This window comes from Ipomoea triloba, chromosome 1 (genome assembly GCF_003576645.1).
Source record: "Ipomoea triloba cultivar NCNSP0323 chromosome 1, ASM357664v1".
In the NCBI taxonomy this organism is placed as follows: domain Eukaryota; kingdom Viridiplantae; phylum Streptophyta; class Magnoliopsida; order Solanales; family Convolvulaceae; genus Ipomoea; species Ipomoea triloba.
The window spans coordinates 26004972-26025212 of record NC_044916.1 but is presented as its reverse complement, the minus strand read 5'-3'; the positions used below and the strand labels follow the sequence as shown (position 1 = coordinate 26025212).

At 35.3% G+C, this 20241-nt stretch overlaps 3 protein-coding genes across 3 annotated transcripts; 1 reads left to right on the top strand and 2 right to left on the bottom strand.

The window, feature by feature from the left end:
- Positions 1-1254: 1254 nt before the first annotated feature.
- On the bottom strand, positions 1255-4805 carry LOC116020548 (golgin subfamily A member 6-like protein 22). Its single transcript, XM_031261021.1, has 6 exons — positions 4708-4805; positions 3606-4003; positions 3476-3528; positions 3164-3201; positions 2028-2457; positions 1255-1692 (listed from the first exon to the last, which is right to left on the bottom strand). Exons 1-6 carry the CDS (start codon positions 4722-4724, stop codon positions 1432-1434), a joined length of 1197 nt encoding a protein of 398 aa, XP_031116881.1. The 5' UTR covers positions 4725-4805; the 3' UTR covers positions 1255-1431.
- Positions 4806-6658: 1853 nt separating this feature from the next.
- LOC116028500 (UBP1-associated protein 2C-like) lies at positions 6659-9783 on the top strand. Its single transcript, XM_031270234.1, has 2 exons — positions 6659-8161; positions 9354-9783. The coding sequence occupies exon 1, from the start codon at positions 6808-6810 to the stop codon at positions 8158-8160; it is 1353 nt and encodes a 450-aa protein (XP_031126094.1). The 5' UTR covers positions 6659-6807; the 3' UTR covers position 8161; positions 9354-9783.
- Positions 9784-14276: 4493 nt separating this feature from the next.
- On the bottom strand, positions 14277-16692 carry LOC116020948 (protein trichome birefringence-like 31). The gene is made up of 5 exons (XM_031261868.1): positions 16241-16692; positions 15768-15939; positions 15345-15544; positions 15004-15150; positions 14277-14668 (listed from the first exon to the last, which is right to left on the bottom strand). The coding sequence occupies exons 1-5, from the start codon at positions 16615-16617 to the stop codon at positions 14317-14319; spliced, it is 1248 nt and encodes a 415-aa protein (XP_031117728.1). The 5' UTR covers positions 16618-16692; the 3' UTR covers positions 14277-14316.
- Between the last annotated feature and the right edge of the window lie 3549 nt (positions 16693-20241).

The window sequence follows — 20241 nt, the reverse complement described above, 5'->3', positions numbered from 1 at the left end:
TATATATATATATATATATATATATATATATATATATATATATATATATATATATATATATAATACATACATATAAAATTATGGTTTATTTTTAATTGAAACGTGAATTTAAAATCAAACAAGTTCAATTTGAGCTCAAAATCAAACTCGAACTCAAGTTCGACCCTGATCTCGAGTTCGAATTCGAGCTCGAACAATCGAGTTGCTCAAGCCGAACTCGAGCAGCTCGAAAATTGGCGAGCTCGAGCTCGAGCCACCCTATGCTCGGGCTCGGCTCGGCTCGTTTACACCCCTAACCGGGAGAAAGAGTTTGTACAATTTAGCTAGGGAAAAAAAGTTTGTAGGGATAATGCGCTATCCATAAAGAGTTTACACGAGAAAATGTTGGTAGAATTTAGGCACAAAAAAATGTCAAGTTTGTTTACACAGACTCGTTGGGGCGACCGTGAGCTCAAGCGCACGTTTTTTTTTCCTCTAACAAATTTCTTCACTTGTAGGAGAAAGAATCACTCAAAATTATCCACTCTCATTAGCTAAAAACCCATGCTCAGTTTTTTTTTTTTTTTCGAGGAATGGAGGCGGTGATTTGGATTGTACTACCTGCCCCGGCCTGGCCCCGACCCAGAAATATATTATATTATATTATTATACATAATATACTAATATTTAATTCGGACTTTTGGATTTTTTTTTCAAGTTATTATGTAGATTTGAACAATTTGAATATTTAAATATTGTTTAATCTTTTAAATATTTTGTACTAGTTTTATTTTGAGATGATTGGATGTTAGGTTAATTGGACATTTAAGTATATAAATTTACAAATTAATTGAATAATTTAAAAAAATATTATTTTATAGAATACTAAAAATTTGGAAGTGCATAAAATTTTTATTTTTTTAAAATCAAGACGGGGATGGGGAACGGGCGAGGTCGGGGAGCAGGGGTGAATTTGGGAGCGGGGACGGGGACCTCATTCCCCGCTCTGGTCCTGCCCCGTTGTCATTTCTAGATACAATATTTATTGTTTTCGTATATAGGGGTTTGTACTTGAGAGAGGTGTATGCATTTTCTTTAATTCACTGATAAATGTTCTTTGAGTAAGTCTTATGTGAGACCATCTCACATGAGACATGTAATACTTTTTAGTTAAAATGTAACATTTTTCTATGCACTCATAAAAAGTATTACAATCTTATGATGAAACGATCACGCACAAGACTTACTCATGTTCTTTTGCTTCGCAAGAGGAAATCAGAATAAGAAAAGAAATTTTATTAGAAACCTAAAAAAGAGAGCAAACACAGTTTCTAAACAGGAACTTGAGCTACATGATTGTGGAGATTTAATAACATGGTTGTGAGTTTGTAACCGCAATGCCTGAATGTTGGCTTCTCAAAAACGGATAACTGATGATTACCTTGTCCTCTATTAAATCTGCATTCCAATGTGAACAAACTGTTCTGGAACTGAATTGACACTTGGTGATCTTTCCGCAGAACGAGAGGGTAAAACCGTCAGAACATTCACATTCAAGCTTTCTGATCTTTTCTTTTTTGCAAGAAGAAGCTGATCTTCAAGTGAAACTTCTTTTTTGATATTTTCTCTCTGCATGAACTCTATATCGAGTTTCTCCCAAGCTCGTTCATGCTGGTGGCTAACATGACTTGTTATAGATTTCTTCTTCTGGATCTGTGAACATACATTGATCAATTAGAAAAACAGAGAAGTATAGAACTAACTTGAAACAATTCTTTGCAATCTTGCAATAAAAAATAAAAATAAAAAGAGGAAGAAAGAACAAGAAGATAACACGATTTCATTAATTGTGCTAACTATGGGCAATGCATGCATTGCCTTATTTTTTCCCCGACAAGGATTATGCATATGTGGAACTCCATAATCATTCAAACTTATTATTTATACTGATCTTAGTATTAGTAAGAACATCATGGTCTCAATAATGGCAATTAATCATTCCATAACTTTTGGCCATTAGGGAAAATGTATAGTTGCCAAATAGTTACCTTCATCAGTCTTGCTTTGAGTTTTGATTCCCGAGCAATGGCCAACTCTTCTCTCTCTTGCTTTGCCCTTCTTCTCCTTCTCTTTATTTCTTCTCTAATTTCTGCTCTCTCTTCCCTCTCTTTTTTTCTTTGAGCAAGCCTTGCCATCTTTTCTATTTTTGCCTGTGCTGCTCTTTCAGCCCGTAAACGTGCCTGCTCTTTTGCCTTTGCTTTTTCTGCAGACCGTTGGATCTGTTGAAGATATATTTCTCTTTTAATCTTGTCATAGCTATCCCATTCTAGTTCCCCTTGGTCACCACCTCCCTTTTTAGCAGCGTCTGCAATGCTTTCAGCCCAGGATTGCAAGAATTTCTCCCTCGACCTTATCCATTTCAACCGTTCACCCCACAGCTTTCTTTGTGATGTGCCTATTCTCATCTTTGTCTGCTTGCTGAAAATGGAAGGAATACTTTAGTTCTGGGTTTAAAGCCTAAAAAATGTTAATCTCCCATTTCAATGTTTGCTTTAGTGAGGTTTAGAGCCAGTGGTGAATCCAGAGGTTTCGGTCAGTGGGGGCAATATAAGCACAATAAAATTACAAATTTGCAATTGTATTTACTAAAATGGTCAAGCTCAATTATTCTAAATGTGCTTCTAGAGCAATTAAAATTAGAGTTTCAACCCAAATTTCAATCTAGGCTTAGAAGTATCGCAATTCTAATCCCATACAATCATCGCCAAATTCAAAGATTTGGATTCACAAATTTCATTACAAAAGTTAACCTGATAAGGAAATTCTAAGATTAGCTGTGAACTATGTTATACCTAAGGAAATTCTGGCTTTTTAAGTGGGGGTAAAATACTAAAATGGAAGTTCACAAACACTAGAAAATGTTGTTTTTTGTGAGGGCAAGTTCCCCCGCTTCTCATAAACTTGTATCCTCCACTGGTACTTAGAGCTACACTGCTATGCTTTTAAGTTGTAACCAATGAGGATTATCATGATATATAGTTAAATAACTAAAATTGGCTTACATCAAGGATATGAAAGAGTAGTGAAATTAAATTTAGAAGTCAATTCTATTATCATGGAACATTTTGGCCGCCTCCTGCATTTTTACCATTTATAAGAAAGTACTCCGTAATAAGAAAAATACCTAAGAGATCGAGGGCATTCTGACATCTTCTTCCTAATCTGAAAAAAGAAAATAATAATAGTTAGAAAAGGCCAGAGAGAGAAACAGCTCAACGTATAAGAATACAAACTTATTGAGAAACATGCTAATTGACATTGGCTTTCCTCAAGCATTCCATCACCAGCAATCAAATGTAAAAACAAATTGAAGAAGGAGCTGATGATGCATAAAGAATAAACTAAAATTATCACGCCTGTCCATCCTGCTTTTGATGCAATGAGAAAAAATGGTCTACATAAGAAAGACTGAATCTTACATGAGTCATGACTTCACCTTGGGGTCAGAAAGTGCTTCTCTGGTTCTCAGACTGATTTTTTCACGTGTCTCTGCATAGATATCGTGGTGCAATTAGACATGCCAAACCTTCACATTACCACAGAAGTAAACTGCGACTCGAGCCTACCTGCACTGTGTGTTATGCCTTTGTTCCATGGCACTTTTCCTTTGTTCCCATGTCCAACCTTTTTTCTTCTTTGTAATTCTTTATCATCCTTGCAGTCGTCTTCTGGAAGCTCTACAGTGGAAAATTGCTCCTCAGAGAAACCAGTGGCGTTCCATTTTGCCCGGCATCTAATAGATATCTCTCCTAGACTAATGCTACGGTAGCATGCCCCATTTAAGTCTCGCCCATTGAATGAAACAGAAAAGCAAAGGGACGGGGAATTGTTCCTCAAGGAAGATGGAATCAGATTTGTGCTCAGTTTCGGCTGTGTCTGTGTGCACTCAACCATAAGACTGGAAGCTTGCAAGCGAAAGGGGTTAAGCATCGAACTAAAAGGAAGGTAAACGATAGGTAGTTCCCTGAAACCAAAGAAACATATAACTCAGAACAACATACGAAAAAGAAAATTGTTTTCTTTGCATGTCCTGACCTTAAAAAGCATCAGGCTCTTCTCAGTTACAAATTGCAAAGAGTACTTTCACAGTTTCACATCTCTATATTGATCAGCACTTCAGTTATGAATCAAACAAGAAATTAAACAGTATCAAATCTTGAAAAGTGTATATCAATTATTGAAGTATGTTGTTCAGTTTCAACTTCTAAACTAAATCATGAACAGTGAACACAATTATTAGAGCAAAATATTCCAAATCCTACACCTGCCCATAGGCAAAATGCACTTAAGCTGGGCAAAGCAACACTAAAGAAAATCTTCCATTTCAGCAATATATTCAATTTTCCATTTTGAATACCCAATAAAACATTCTTATGAACAGCATTGGTGGCTTACTATCAAAATGCTATTTACAGTCTGGGGAAAATCAAATAAAACATTCAAAAATTAATCTTTTACTGGAATTACAAGATGGGGCGGATGAATTGCTAAGAATTGAACTATAAAAAAAAAAAAATGAACCGGAAGATTTGTGAATGAAAACTATAGAGCAATCCTGAATTCCTATCAATACCCTTACCCAATTTTCAATGTAAAACACAAATACATACAGATAGAGTGAGCGATATGGAGTTGGGGTTGCGGGAGAGAGAGAGAGAGAGAGCTTACAGCTGAGAGAAGAGCATTGAAAATGGCAAATCTATGAGGGCGGAGCCGTTAGTTTGAGGATGCAGCTTACGCTAAGACGGTATTGCTGAGCGAGTGTTATTCTACACGCTCTGCTCTTGTTTCTTTTATCTACTCCCTTTTTTTTTTTTTTTTTTAAAAAAAGGATAAAATAATCAAATTAAATTTTAGAATGTTTTTTTTACAGTTACTTGTAAAAATATCTATATTTATTTACTATCTATATGCTAAGGCTATCTTTATTTTTGAAAAAATTACACATATCAAAGGGATTTTTTTTTTTTTTATTCTTTCTTTTTTTTTAAATGCTTAGGTGTATAGCAAGCTTGCAAGATTATGCTACCACCTTCGATTGTACAGATGGTCGAGGTTGAGAACACGGGTTGGTGTCCTAGTGGGGAGGGCGGGTGAAATCACCCCCTCTGCCCTTGGGTATTTTTTCATTCCTTGATTTAATTTTGCTCGGCAAACGCGCCCTTAGTTCATTCCTTAATGAAAAAGTCCAACAACAAATTATTTATAGCATGTTCTAACCCATTGGCTCAACCTCCTAGGCTCCCTAGGCCACACCTTAGGCTATATATCACGAGTATCGCACTTCTTTTGGTCATCTAATATGACGAGAAGAAGTAGCAAGAGTCGAACCAACGACCTTTAATTTGCCATCATTGCAAAATTGTTCTAAGGAAAATTATAGATCACTTGTTTGCCTGCCCGTCTTTGATTTCAAACTAACAACTCAACTACGTGGGGATAATTGCCCACTAAGTTGAATCCAATTGGTTATTGATTTTTTTAGTCTTCTCCCAAATTCTCAATTGTCTTCCAACTACACTCAATCTCACATATTAGAACACTTGTTTGACTCAATTTTGGTCCTTTTACCAAATATCTTAAATTGAATTCCCCTCTCAAACTTCCTAACATACTCCCAAGCTCCTTCACGAATTCCTGACATATTATTTCCAGGTACTAAACTTTTCCTTTATCAAAATAGTTCGTAGTTTTCTTTACCTCCCTTAACACACCAACCAACTTTTCAAATTAACCAAAATCTCCTAATGCCAATTGCTCAGTTCCCACATTCCCTGTCATAACTCTCTAAGACAATTTTATTATTGTTTATTCCATCTTCATATTCTCATGGCATCCCAATACCAAAAACCCAACTAACCAACCAACCACATATTCTCACCTCACTAGCATCATCCAACCCACCTGCTACACATGCAACTAGCAAAGGAGCCATGCCGCGCGGAAGTTTGTCGACTAATCGTATAACAGGCTCCCTGGCTCGCCCATCCAGCCACGTTGACTAGTTGGTTAGCTCATCGGCTATCGCACGCCTCTAACCCCTTGCCACACTAGCTGGTCGCGACCCTCGTTCATCTCCCTTTGTTCCTACTATCAATTTTCTCCTTCTTTAGCTTCAGACTACCACTCTTATCATCTTTTCGCCCACTGTTCCCATGATTGCCACAAACCTCACTCAACCTGTACTCATTATAGGTCGCAGGCTAATCTTTTTGCCTTGATAATCGTTTTCTCAACTCACTGATCTATCAAATTTTCATTCGATTTTTCTAAAGAACTAGATGCCCCACCTGTTGACCTAATCATATGTGCTATTGACATTTGACATGGACATGAAGGTTGCCTCCACCCAAACTCTGTTTAAAAGTCATATAACATGCCAAATAACTAACTATTAGATAAATTATGAATTTATCAAATGAAGAATATAAATTGCACAAATTTTACTTGGTTGATATTGTATTTTATATATATTTTTAATTTTAATTTAATAGTGTAATGGCACAAATTTAATAAGTTTAATGATTTGCGGAGTATTTGATTTGTTTTAAAAAATGATAGGAGAAAGTAAAATTATTCTCGTAAAAGGTTAAGAGAAAGCCATGCCCAATCACAATGCACAGTCGTTGGGCAATCCTAAATCGTCACCTTTGCAAAGTATCAAACCCTTTCTTTGTTAGGGTTAGGGTTAGGGTTTTAAATTCAAGCTATTTTAGGATATTACTTGATTAAGCTTCTCTGAAGATCCTCATTCCTCAATTCTCAGCAATGGACTTCATGAAAAAACGGAAGCTCGAAGACAACGGCGTTGTTTCTGACCCCTCCTTTCTCCCCAGGCTGTCGCTCGAAGACGCGCGCAAAATCCTCGAATCCTTCACGCGCGACCAGCTCTTCGAGATCGTCCAGAACGCACTTGTTCGTCACCCTGACGTCCTCGGTGCTGTCCGTTCAATTGCCGACCAAGACACGACGCAGCGGAAGCTTTTCATTCGCGGCCTTGGTTGGGAAACCACCACTGATAAGCTTCGTTCCCTTTTCTCCGCCTACGGCGAGCTTGAAGAGGCCGTGGTAATCCTCGATAAGGCTACTGGAAAGAGTAAAGGTTACGGCTTTATCACCTTCAAACATATTGATGGAGCCATGCTTGCTTTAAAGGAACCTAGTAAGCAAATTGATGGTCGAATGACTGTCACACAGCTGGCAGCTGCCGGTATGCAGGGTGGGCCTGGAGGTGGGAGCTCTAATAATCCCGTGGATATATCATTGAGGAAGATATATGTGGGGAATGTGCCGTATGATATGCCCACCGAGAGATTGTTGCAGCACTTCTCAATGTATGGGGAGATAGAGGAAGGACCACTAGGGTTTGATAAGGTGACTGGTAAGTCTAAAGGGTATGCTCTATTCGTGTACAAGACAGCAGAGGCTGCAAGGGCATCTGTAATGGAACCTGTTAAGAATATTGATGGGAAGCAATTAAACTGTAAGCTGGCAATTGATGGTAAGAAAGGGAAATCTGGGCCTTCAGTCCCAGGAGGAACTCAGGGTCCAAGGGAGGCATTTGGTAATGATATTGGTTTGGGAATGCAGAATGGCATAGGAGCACAATATGGAGGCCCAGGAGGAATTCATTCGGGTGCTGGAGCCTTCTCTGGAGCTATGGCAACATTGGGTGGTGTAAGTGGCACGGGTGTTAACTTGAGTGGTCCAGGATTGCCATCCATTGGGAATCAAGCTGGAGTATCCCCTATGGTTGGTGGTGCTTCTGGTCCTTACAGCAGGTCACATTTTAGTATTGGTGGTTCAACTGGATATGGTGGCTTTAGTGCATCAACTGGTGGGTTAGGTGGAGGCACAAATGGATATGGAGCCCCTGGTGCTGGTAGTGGATTACCTGGTGTTGGTGGTGGATTAGGTGCTGCCACTGGCCGGGGCTCGTCTTCATATGCATTACCCCAAAGCTCAGCTGGCATGCCTTCAGGAGATTATCCTTCACAAGGTATGCATTACAATTTGCCTTCCTCTGGAAATCAAAACAGACAGAATCAACCAGCTGGAGCATCACCAGTGCCTAGAGTTATGCCTGGGGGCATGTACCAAGGGATGCCTTCCTACTATTGAGGTAATTTTCCTTCAATGCCCCCCTTGTTTTATCAACCCCATTTCAGTCACTCCTGATGATTATGCTTATGAGTCTCCTGATAGCTTTGGTACTTGAATTGATATCTTTCTCCTTTCCTTTTGTTGTTCTGTGTCTCCTGATTGATGATTATGCTCTTTATGATGTGTGCTTGTTTCAGATTCTGCATTTTTTTGTTTGCATTCTACTTAAAAAGTGATTGCTGATTTGTTTTTTTTTTTTTTTTTTTTTTTTGTGAAGGCAGTGTATGCAATTTGTTTTGTTGTTTTGTGGGTGAAAGTTTACATAGAAAATCAATATGTTTCTTTTTGTTACATTTATATTGTGAAGATTGTGTTAGTGTTCTTTAAAATCCATATCAACGTTGAAGTTGGTAAATGGATTTAATCTGTTTATCCTTTGCAGATATTGAAATATTGTAAAGCTGTAATGATGGTTGCCTTCATATATTACTTGGGTCTCTTTATGTTTTGTGCTTCTAGTTTTCATTTTTGTTTTGTTTTGTTTGTTTTTTTTTTTTTTTTTTTTGTTTTTTTTTTTTTTTTTTTTTTTTTTTTTTGTTTTGTTTGTTTTTTTTTTTTTTTTTTGTTTTTTTTTTTTTTTTTTTTTTTTTTTTTTGTTTTGTTTGTTTTTTTTTTTTTTTTTTGTTTTTTTTTTTTTTTTTTTTTTTTTTTTTTGTTTTGTTTGTTTTTTTTTTTTTTTTTTGTTTTTTTTTTTTTTTTTTTTTTTTTTTTTTGTTTTGTTTGTTTTTTTTTTTTTTTTTTGTTTTTTTTTTTTTTTTTTTTGGTTTTGTTTTGTTTTGTTTTTCTTTTGTGTTGTGGTACTATTATTAAGTACTAGTTTTGTACTTGGATTCCACTGCGTTGATGATTTTCTTATAAACTTCAATATGTCAAGCAATGGTTCTTGGTCATAGACTCATAGTGGTCTATTACTTTACAGTTGTCAGAAACAATGATTAAATTGTCTGGTGGCTTGCTTTTCATTATCTAATGTCCTTGATTATTAATCTCAAATACTATATATTAGTTGTATGTTTTGCCTTCACAACATTTTGTGATACTCTCTGACAATGTTTCTAAAGTTTACATTATGTCATCATTTGCAATGTTTTTCTTGTTTTGCTGTTGGGTGTTGAATGATTCATTAAGCTGCGAATGAATGTTTGACTCAGGTTTGACAGCTTGTTGGCGCAATTGATTTTATTGGTTCTGGCGTGAATGCTGGCAATTTGATATCTGGCTTGATGATTTTCATTTGCCGTGTACTTTGGCCTCATCTTCACTTCATCTGCGCTTATAATGTGATCCTTTGTAATTGCTGGTATTAGAAGTGACTATAGAATAGTATCTCTCTTTTCAGAAGTTTATCTGCCTTCCACAGTTTCACTTTATTGTAATTACATTTTTATGGATTTTGTCTTTTAGATACTTTGTCATCTTTTGATTTCCTGCTGTAGCTGATGCTGCTCTTTTCCTTTAATTGCTGGAGCATGTTTTTCTTTACACTTTTAACTCAACATTTATATTTTTCTGGGGATTAATAAGAACAATTGCCTTGTATTCTTCCATAGTGTGAAGAATTGCACATGACAAATTTGCAGATATCTTTCTGTCTATGCTTTTCAATCTATCTATTCAGTATCTGATGGCTTGAAATGTGAAGCATAAAAATACTCTGTTTATTAGATTTGTGTTTGTGTTTAAGTTCAACATTAACTTTAAATTGAAATCATTGTTCTTGCATCATTCCTCCTAGCTTGTGCATGAACAAGCTTAATATCTTAATCAAGTGTGAGGTTTTGTAGAGAACTGAGGCTTGCTAAACAGGAGGAAGAATGTTACGTATCAAACAAATTGGGAGCGTGAACCAACCTTCTTTTTGCTCCCAAAATAATTTGATACTTGGATGAGAGTCTCGTTGTTATTTTACTCTCTTGTATATCTTGTGAAAATCCTACAATTATGTGCTTATATTATATATGATATGATGTGATAATGATAATGATAATGATAATTGTGTCTTTAGGTCTGCTCAAGTGGAACGTTTTGTTTTTAGATCTTTGAAAATAAAGATGGATTTGGGAATGACCCAAATAAAGAATGGTTTCTTTAAACGGAGAATTTACTTGAAACTGGTTGAATTTACTTGCACAATTTTCACTTGATAAGCTACAATATTACTATGGCTTCAGCTTCTGCATGTGACCTAATGCGACTCATTGTTTCAATTTTCCCTATTCAACTGGATTCATATTCTTGTGTCTCTAGTCTGATCAATTATCAAATGGGCTCTCTCTCTCTCTCTCTCTCTCTCTCTCTCTTCTTTTATCTTTTATAGCTACAGTTATTAGCATTCAGTTCCTGTTTATTCTTATTTCCTTTGGATTTTTCTTTTTGGGAGTAGGACAACTAACAAAATAGACTATATGACTAATTAATAGAGGGGGCTTTGACACTTAGGTTCCTATCACTTTATTGAGATTTAGAAAGTTCCTCAAAATCCAGATCATAGAAGGGTTCTATACATTTTCCTACAATGATTAGGGAGAGTTTTGGTTATTTACATCTAGATTTAGTAATTAGTATCCTAATACTTCACTTTCCTTTTGATTTCTAGTTTATTGGAGAGTCTTTCCTAGTTTTAGTTTCTTAGGTTAGTTGTTTCGCAGTTGGATTTAATAATATATTCTAACTCTAACTACACCTGTAGCGGCTGGGAATAAAACATCAATTGAAATACAGAAATACAGACTTCTGGACAGACAATTTCCCTTTCTCTATTCTTCACCTGTTTATGTTATAGGGGATGGGAGAGGATGAGAGAGAGCTTAGGGGTAAAACTTGGATTGAGACTGAATGTGATACTCCCAAGTAGATTGGCGTCAAGGCTTTGTTGAGTAAATATGAGCAGTGGGTTTCTGAAGTACTCCGTACTTTCATATTCCCTGACAATTATAACAATGTGCAGTGGTAAATGGAGGTATGGGACAGTTCTGGTTTGCAGATGCTTTGTATCTGTTTTCCACTTCTCTGACCTAGTCGTTCAGGATTTTTATTTAAATTGTACACCCTTTATAATGGCATTTTTTTAGATCTGGGTTTATGCCTTAAACTGTTGAGAATGAATTGGGATGATTGCAGTGTTAATCAACGTGTTTACTTCTCTACAACTTTTATTGTCTTATGAAATTTGATTGCTGAAAATTGTTGTTTGATTTTTGTGACCTTGAAGTAAATTTTTTCTTCTTTTCTTTGTTCCATCCCAAGTGTTTTTCTTTCTTCTGGTTGTTGCTCATAAATAATGAAACTGAATTTGCATGATTAAGATACTTGGTTGATGCTACATCGTTAGGAGTTCTAAGATACTAGTACAATTATATAGATAAGGAACTAGTGGGTAGTGGGTACTACTGTACTAGTAGCAGTTTTTTATGCACAAGTATATTACAGAGAGTGCCTATTACATTTGGCATACTGTGATTGTGACAATCAGCCACTGTGATGCTCCTTTAGATTGTGTTATATGGTTGTGAACTGTCATTTTCTGTTCTCATTTTTGTGTTGGACTGGTAGCTTTGTTTATGGTGGTAGGAGTTGCAGTCCTGCTTTGCTACTTGAAGTGAAAGCTTATGTGTGACTATATCTTGGTTCTGGAACGTTGTTGATTCAGAGAAGTGCTGTGTGGCACTATTTAGGACTACATACTTGAATAATGTGCCTTTGCTTGACTATGGATGAGATTTCAGTATGTCTTATTGGATTGCATTCCTAGATGTTTAAATGCGTATGTTCATTTAGTTTTTTATTCTGTATCTAAGAGTCAAGCATTTTGGGATTTTGAGATATGAGTATTTCAGCTTTTTGAGTAATCCGAGTGTTTCTTTTTATTGTGGTGAACTACCATTTCTTCATTGACTTAAATTTGGCAGGCTTTAGTCAGGAAGGTACAATTGCTTCTCGATGCTAGTTTCCTAAGTTAAAGGTGTACTGAATGCAAATTTTCTTGGCTGCAGATACTACTCTTTTTTTTTTTTTTTTTTTTTTTTTTTTTAAATAACATTAATAAAGGGTAATTAGTATTAGAATTCTAATTTGACCAAGGCAGCAATGTGTGTCAAATTAATATTTAATTCTTTTAATTTTAGACTGCTATCATAACTGGAAATAACAGAATAATTATAACAATTATAATTTCTCCAAAGCAAAAAGTTGGGCTGATTCTATAGTATGATCCATGTATTTGTGAATATTTCAGCCCCTTGATTTGAGGGTATAGTTTGGTACTTTGGTATAATTGGTTATTGAAATATTATATGGAGTAATAGTGTGTGCTGTTGGTTGTATTTGGTGTTGAGAATTTGTAATTGTACTGTTGGAATAATTGTTTCAAAGAAAAAGCTATTAGAGAAGTTGAATTTGTGATTACTAATATGCGGTTCATTTGATAAATCCTAGGATTATGGATAACAAATAATTCATAATTTGCTCCAATTTGCTTGTGGATTATTAGCTTAAATAAGCTGTATACCGATCACATAATTCAAAATATTTGCCATTTAATCTATAACAATTGATGATCCATGAAATAAGTTTTTTGTAGGTGTTTGACATTTAGCGGATAGTTGATAGTTTGTTTGACCAACGATTAGACTTAGTGGTTTGTAGAAAGATGTTTGGTAAATTAGTTGTCGGTAACATGTAAAATGACTTATAAAGACATGGACCTATTGCTTTATTTATTTAAGGGAAAAGGGTCAAATACACCCCTAAACATTATACCAAAGTGCAATTAGGCCCCCAAACTTTAAAAAGGTGCAATTAAGTACTTCAACTTCATAAAATTAATCAAATAGATCCACTTAGCAGGTAATTACTAGGTTACCGGTAACTATGCCACCGTTGACCGCCATCACCGACGGTTGACCGCTATATGAATAGTAACTTTAAAAAAGAAAGAAAAAAAAAGAGGTCACCGGCGTCTTTCTCCGTCGCCTTCTTCCTGGAGAAGGAGGCGACCGGCGTCGCCTTCTTCTACAGGAAGGAGGCGACGTTTGGTCTCCTCCTCCAAGAAGAAGGCGACCCTGGCGACCAGAGTCGCCTGATGAAGAAGGCGGACGGTGACTGTTTGGCGTCCGATTTAATCGTATGGACTTGAATTACCGGCTATAACCAGTAGTTGACTGGCTATTGGGTTTGAAACTCTGAATGCATCAAAATAATAAGGTGCTGTTTAATTGAACCTTTTTAAAGTTGAAGGGCCTAATTGCACTTTGGTATAATGTTTAGGGGTCTATTTGACCCTTATCCCTTTATTTAACTATCTTTCAATTATTTTTAGTTTTAGATATACATTTCAAAATATTTTAATTTTTAAAATTATTATTATTAGTACCCTAGTTATTACAGAGTATTATTTATTTATTTATTTTTATTATTGTTTTGACTATTATTTTTATTTTATTAATGATGTCATGATTATAAAGAAGACATCTTAGAGCTTTTTAGGGGTAAAATAGAATCTTTAAAATAAAATGCAACAAGCTAAACCAAAATGTTATTTACCAAACACCCATTTTAGTTATTTAATTTTGGTCAAAACACCTAAAGTTGATTTGAGTTGGTCAAATAAGTTTTTGATTTATCAGCTTTTTATCATTTAAAACGGGCCATCTAGTGCACTAACTTCTTATTTAAGATTATATGATGTTCTTACTTTTGAAAAAAAAAGGTTGTAAATGATAAACCTTGATGTGGGATCAAGAACAGCATTGAGAAAGAACAATATCAAAAATAGCTCAGACCTCTATGGATGTACCTAGAGAATCAAAATTTCAATATTTGTATCTTGGTTTGGCAATAGATTAGTTAGCTACATATTCAACTCTAGTTAGTGGGACTGTGGGAGTCTGTAGCACATGTTAATGACACTTTGGTGTCATTTGTAGAAATTTATGGTGGCAATGACCATTTTAGTAAGATGCCCTTCGTTGAAGCCAAAAATAATTGGTTATTCTTCTGAGATTTAGTGTTGCTGTGAGCTTTACTCTGTGCAGTTATGGTTTTGATCTTAAAGGCTAAATTTAAGGGCGCCTAAGTTGTGAAATAAATGAAATTTCTGATTTGTCCTACAATCAATCAATGTTTACGATAATCTTGTAACAAAATTGCATAGAAAATCTCGTTCCATGTATCTGGAACTCCAGGTAAGCACCAGTGGATGCAGTCTGCAAAATTTTTGGGGTCTGATCTCTGTTCTTTTGTCAAGAGCTTTCCTTTTCGTTCTCCAAAGATTGATGTATGCGCATCTTTGCGGTACTCAGACAACTGGGTGATGTTTAGCAGTCTGATGCTAACTTGTAGCTTTTCTGTAACCTCTTTCACTATTCCCATGATCTCAAGATTTGAACCGGTTCCCCAATATGACCCTTCAATTGGGTGTGTCTCATTGAAGCAGTTCCCATCACTTCCAGCCTTCCATTCCCAGTCCCTGAAATATGTTTGCTTTTTCAGTTAAATACTTTGTTTTCTTCTCAATTTTTGTGTGTGCTTAGACTGGCTTACAAAACAATTCAAATAGATGTTGAAACGTCTCCACTTTTTGAAGCGGACATTGTTAACATTTGCTTGACTTGGCATTGTGAGTTAAATCTAGTCAACAATTGCTTGTTCAGATGATACATAAAGCCAAAGATAGTAAATGTGAGTTGACTCTAGTGAACAATTGTTTGTTTACATATGATACATATAGCTGAAGATAGTCAATGTGAGGTGAGTCTAGTGAACAATTGTTTGTTTATATGATACATAAAACCGAAGACCTACCAGAGATGTGTAGGGGACATGGTCACAAAGAAAACCTTCTGCCTTCGAGGATTGATGGCGGACTCTATCCAATTTGCCCATGTTTCTAATGCCAATCTATATGCAGTGGTCACATTATATTCTCGGACATTATCTGGAGACCCATACCTAGTGGAAAAAGGTGGAAATTCTCAGATGAATATAAAATTCGTCAGAGTTGATTAATAGGCTTTATCCTTGTAAGATTAAGAAAAGCATCTTGATGCATAGGGTGTATGGCTTAGCTAGCATTTAAGAGAGTTGAGAATTTTTATACTAGGTTTTGACTAGATTGAGATTAAGGCTTTTTTGAGGATACTTACGTAGCATTAATGAAGGGTTTGTACATCCACCAAACATAGCTTTCAAACAACAATATATCTGCTCCTTCCCATTGCTTGCTATGCTTTTCAATAGAGTCCAGCTTGACCATTCTTTTCAACACAGTATGGTTTGTTGCATGGTCTGAGATGGACTCTATTATGAATGGAGCCCAATAATATTCTATTGTTGCATTGAAATCCTGCAGAATTCAACTTGTTTTTAACCAAAGTAGGGAAAAAAAGAGAGACCGGGAGCACCCTCCCGTGCTCTCAATGTGGTTTGAAACTCTTGATCTTAGGGATCTAAGCTTCATCTCAGCTATTAGGTTAAGAGTCATTAGCTTGTTTGGGAATGTCTCAATTATAGGAAGATCAGGAGCTTTATTATTGTTAACATTGATCTCACCCTAAAGTTCATCATACCTCAATAGTGAAAATCTTTCTAGGGGGCACCCTTCGAAGAGATTTCCTTCCATCAGGGATGGCAGACTGAACTAGACAGACCATTGACTCGAACATTCCTCTCTGTAATGAGTCTCCTACAAACATTAGCCTTTTGTCCCTTAGCATCTCCAACATCTTCAAAGCATTATACCTGAAAATGGAGAAAAATAATGTGTGCTGAAATTTGTTGAAATTCTTGGCTGAACTGAGCACTATGAATGATTCTAGTATATCTTGAACTAGAGTTTGCTATTAATCTGTAAGATTTGAGCTTGCCATTTTAGGTAAATCCAAAAACTATGAGCTCTAATCATCTGACAGTTCATATTCAATCTTGTGTGTGCTAGGTTTGCCTAAAAATTACTTGTGTATGCACATTCATCTAACTTGCCAACCTTGAAAACCCGAGTTTTGTGCCATATATTTCCCCTTGTGCAGGTGAAGTTTAGTACCTTGGTAGCTTGCAACCGTTAGGTTGCCATCTCCAGTTCTGATAGAAGGAATCGGGCCTGCCATTTCTTTGGCAAGTGACTTGTTTCACCAAATAGGGACAGCTTTCTTCGGTGTAAAGAGGATAGCTCACATTGTCCCACACCCATTTCCCTTCAAACAGATTGCACCCATCTTCAATAACCTCATCTGCAGACACATTTATAGGCACCCTGAGAAACCTGATTTGTGAAAAACCGGATTGCCAGAGGAGATGAAACTGGTTGCTCTTGAGGTTGTCGAGGCAGAACCGAACAGCCCCAAGCACAAGGAGAGAAGCCAACGCGATGGGGAAGAGGAATTGGATCTTGTGATCCTGTGAAAACTGAGTTGATGTCATTGGGAGCTGGGGGGTGAAGATAATGGTACAAAGCTTTGGCCATGTTCAAAGTTTTTTTATGCTTGTTGTCCATGTTTGGAAGGAGAACAAAGACTTGTCTTATGTTTTAAGCATGTATGTGAAGTTTGGTATGTAACTACTGGTTGGTAAACCTTTGATTAACCACCAATAAGTTGGGTCTGTTGTGGCTTTTAGGATGCTAAAAGTAGTATTCTGTAATAAAATAATCATTTATGGCAGGTACCATAAGAGAGACCGGTGTGTGAGAGAACAAAATTGAGAGTTTATTGATATCATAATATAAAATGTGTATTGTTACTGTACTAAATGAAAATATATGTAATTTTCAGTTCAAAGGTGACAAACATAATATTTAGACAACATTGAAGAGATGAAAAACATGTTGAATTGCTTGTTTAGCTCATTTGGTTTGACCGATCACTTTGCTCCAATAGTAGTGTTGGGGTTTGAATCTCACTAGGAACTCGAGGGATATTGAGAGACCTTGACCGCGGTGATAAAGATCCTTAGTGCGAATGGACAAAGGGTGAGAACATGAGGATTGATGAAATGACTCATGATTTACCTTTTCCTTGGACAGGATTTTGAGTGTTTAGGATTAGTTAGTATATATTTAGAACCAGAATAACATAAGAATTAGGCTTCTCAAGAAAAGTGTGAACTAATATGAACTGTCTATCTAGGAAAATAAGGAAAAAAAAGATTGGGATCAATGAAATATATATAAGGTTCACTCACGTGAGAACCTGTTCTAATAGAAAATTAAGAAACAATTGCAACTGTCCATTTAGGCAGATTTGATGGCTCTAAAGCAAGGAGAGAAAAAAATGTGGTGATATTTTTGTAAATTTTCTCCAACTTTAAAGTGCAATTCACAACACTATACATGCACTTTGTAACAGTGCAATTCACAACACTATACATGCACTTTGTAACACTATAGGGTGCATTCATTGATATATATACTCTCAAACTTATAAGTCCTAAACCACGCTAAAAAAATTAAAAATAAATTATATACTCTAAAATGTGAACTTGCCTCGAAATGGGGGGTCAAGTGAGTGAAGCATGATTCTCGTATCCGAACGTCACGAGTTCGATTATTGTCAACACTCTCTCTATCAAAATCATCGCACATAAATTTTTTAGTGTAATCTACCTCTTATGTGTGGTTTGAACTACAAATAATGCAGATGAAATTTCAATTTTATACTTTTTCCTATGTTGCTGCAATGCTCCAATCCATTAAGTTACACCTGAAAGTGGCAAAGTGCAATATAATGAGGGCAATTGGCAGTGCAGTGTGACAAATTTTAGTATTATATAATTGTGAGTGCAGCGTGGCAAAGTGCTGTGAGTGTTTTTATCCACAATTTCTTGTTATATAGAACAAATTAGTATACATGTATTAGACCATGTTATCTATTAAACAAATGGGTTATGTTAATCTAGGTTTTCCCCCTATAATATATATATATATATATATATATATATATATATATATATATATATATGGGAAAGTTAACAGGGGTGACCCAGAAAAACTAAAGAAGCCATCATATCTCTATCTTTGACAAGGGTGTCTCTAATGCTTTCCGGAGAACATGAAACTCAATTATGTCGCACTTCCTCTGGGAGCAGCCTTGGCCAGCCAGTCTGCCAGACCATTAAGCTCGCGAGGTGTATAATTAATCTTAACTAGAACACCCATGTTTAAACACAATTATAAAGTTATTGAAACATAGTTAATAGGTGTTATTGAAACATAGTTAATAGGTAGAGTTTAATGCAAATCAATATTAGTTTTTTTTTTTTTTTGAATACTACTAACTCTATTACAATGCAGTATCTGTTCATAATTACTTTCTCAACCTATTGAAGCACAAGAGTCAGTATTGACTCCACTGAGGCTCGCGAACCCACCACCTTCCTTATAAAGGGAAGGGTTTGATGCCACTGGACTACAAGGTCCTTGGCCAAATCAATATCAGTTGAGAATAAGATCCACTCTTCTCTTTACATATCCTATTCTCGTTGTGGGCAATGAGAATATGATATGTAAAGAGAAGAGTGAAGAACTTGGGGAGCCACAAATAATAAAAGTAGAGAATATGCTTGCCTTTATCTATAGAATATGCTTTTGGGTAAATATTAACTTTTTAATAATTATATCTTTTGTTCAAATATATATACAAAATAAGCTAAAAGTGAATAAAGTTAGGCCTATAACGGAAACTAACAATGTTGGTCCAATTGTTTGTTAAAATGAATGGTTTATATTATTTTAATTTTATTATTATTTATTACTCCGTATTATTTTTCATACTTTACCCCTATATCATTTACTTTTTCTAGTGTAAACTTTAGTAATAGAATACCCCATTAACTATTTATTATTCTTAACTTACTCATTAATTTTCATAAAAAAAAAATCTTAGATTTGAACGAACCTCATCCAATAAGAGTTGACATAATTGTTGAACGTACACTATGAATATGTTAGAGTATATATATTGTGTGAGATTGAGTAAGGGCACTATAGATTAATATATTGAGTTTATGTATAAATTCACTGGTTAGATGTGTAAATATTGGTTTACTATTGGGAATTTGTAAGTGTTATGTGAGTTTGTACTTAGACAGAGTTCTAGTGTGAGAACCAGAAGTTGTATACCTATACGGGTGTTGAGGCCTTTTATTTATATATATGGGATATTAGTGTATTAGTTAGAATCAATGAGAGAATAACTTGTGGCTGAGTATGGTGAGTATAATTTGATTTGTTGCAGTTTCACTTTCTCATATTGACACTGGGGTGTTTGGCAAACGGCTAGTAGTTGATGGCTGATTGCGTAAATTGATTTGATCAGCTGGTTGTATTAGCTGTTTATAAAAAACTGTTTGGTAAATTAGCTGTTTACTAGTAGCTGATTGAATGTAAAATGACATTTAAGGGTATGAGTGTATTGTATTATTTCAACCTTTAAATATAACAAGAAGATAAACTCTTATTAATAAATAATTATAAAATTTGGATATCATGTGTACTTTTTTTAAGGACATAAGTTAATTATTTTTGTTTATTTAACTCTTATTAAATTATACGAGTATTCTAAAACAATTTTTATTACGTATTTATTTTCTATTATTATTATTATTAAAAATGACAAACCCATCACCCATTTATTATTATTATTATTATAAAATAACAAACACACCACCTATTTAAAAGTAAATGTCATTGATTTCAAAGGATAAAATAGTCAATATACCCATTGTTCCCAACCTGATACAAAAAGCTACATTCATTAGCTTTTCAATTTTCAGCTTATTGGCCCAATTAGCCAAGGTCAATAAGCCATTTACCAAACACTTCAAAATAGCTTATTGGTTGGTCAAACAGCTAAACTTGGTCAAATAAGCTAAAATTTGGCTTATAAGCCAATAACCAATTTTTTATTTTGTCACACATGTCCCAAGTATGATTATTTTGGGATAAGCTAGGTGGCCCAATCCTTTAAACATATTCCCTACTAGGTCGCTGAGTTAAACTAACACATAATGATCTCAGCATATTCTTTTTCAATATACAAGATGTTTTAG

Bases quoted from the DNA above. Each gene is read 5' to 3' on its own strand.
- LOC116020948 (XM_031261868.1), bottom strand. From the start codon at position 16,617: ATGACATCAACTCAGTTTTCACAGGATCACAAGATCCAATTCCTCTTC. The intron at 15,151-15,344 runs GTAAGTATCCTC...TTTTTCCACTAG, and splicing joins AAACCCTTCATTAATGCTAC to GTATGGGTCTCCAGATAATG. The intron at 14,669-15,003 runs GTAGGTCTTCGG...AACATATTTCAG, and splicing joins ATGTCCCCTACACATCTCTG to GGACTGGGAATGGAAGGCTG.
- LOC116020548 (XM_031261021.1), bottom strand. The intron at 3,202-3,475 runs GTGAAGTCATGA...TTCTTTTTTCAG, and splicing joins AAGCACTTTCTGACCCCAAG to ATTAGGAAGAAGATGTCAGA. The intron at 1,693-2,027 runs GTAACTATTTGG...GTATGTTCACAG, and splicing joins TCAAAGCAAGACTGATGAAG to ATCCAGAAGAAGAAATCTAT.
- LOC116028500 (XM_031270234.1), top strand. From the start codon at position 6,808: ATGGACTTCATGAAAAAACGGAAGCTCGAAGACAACGGCGTTGTTTCT.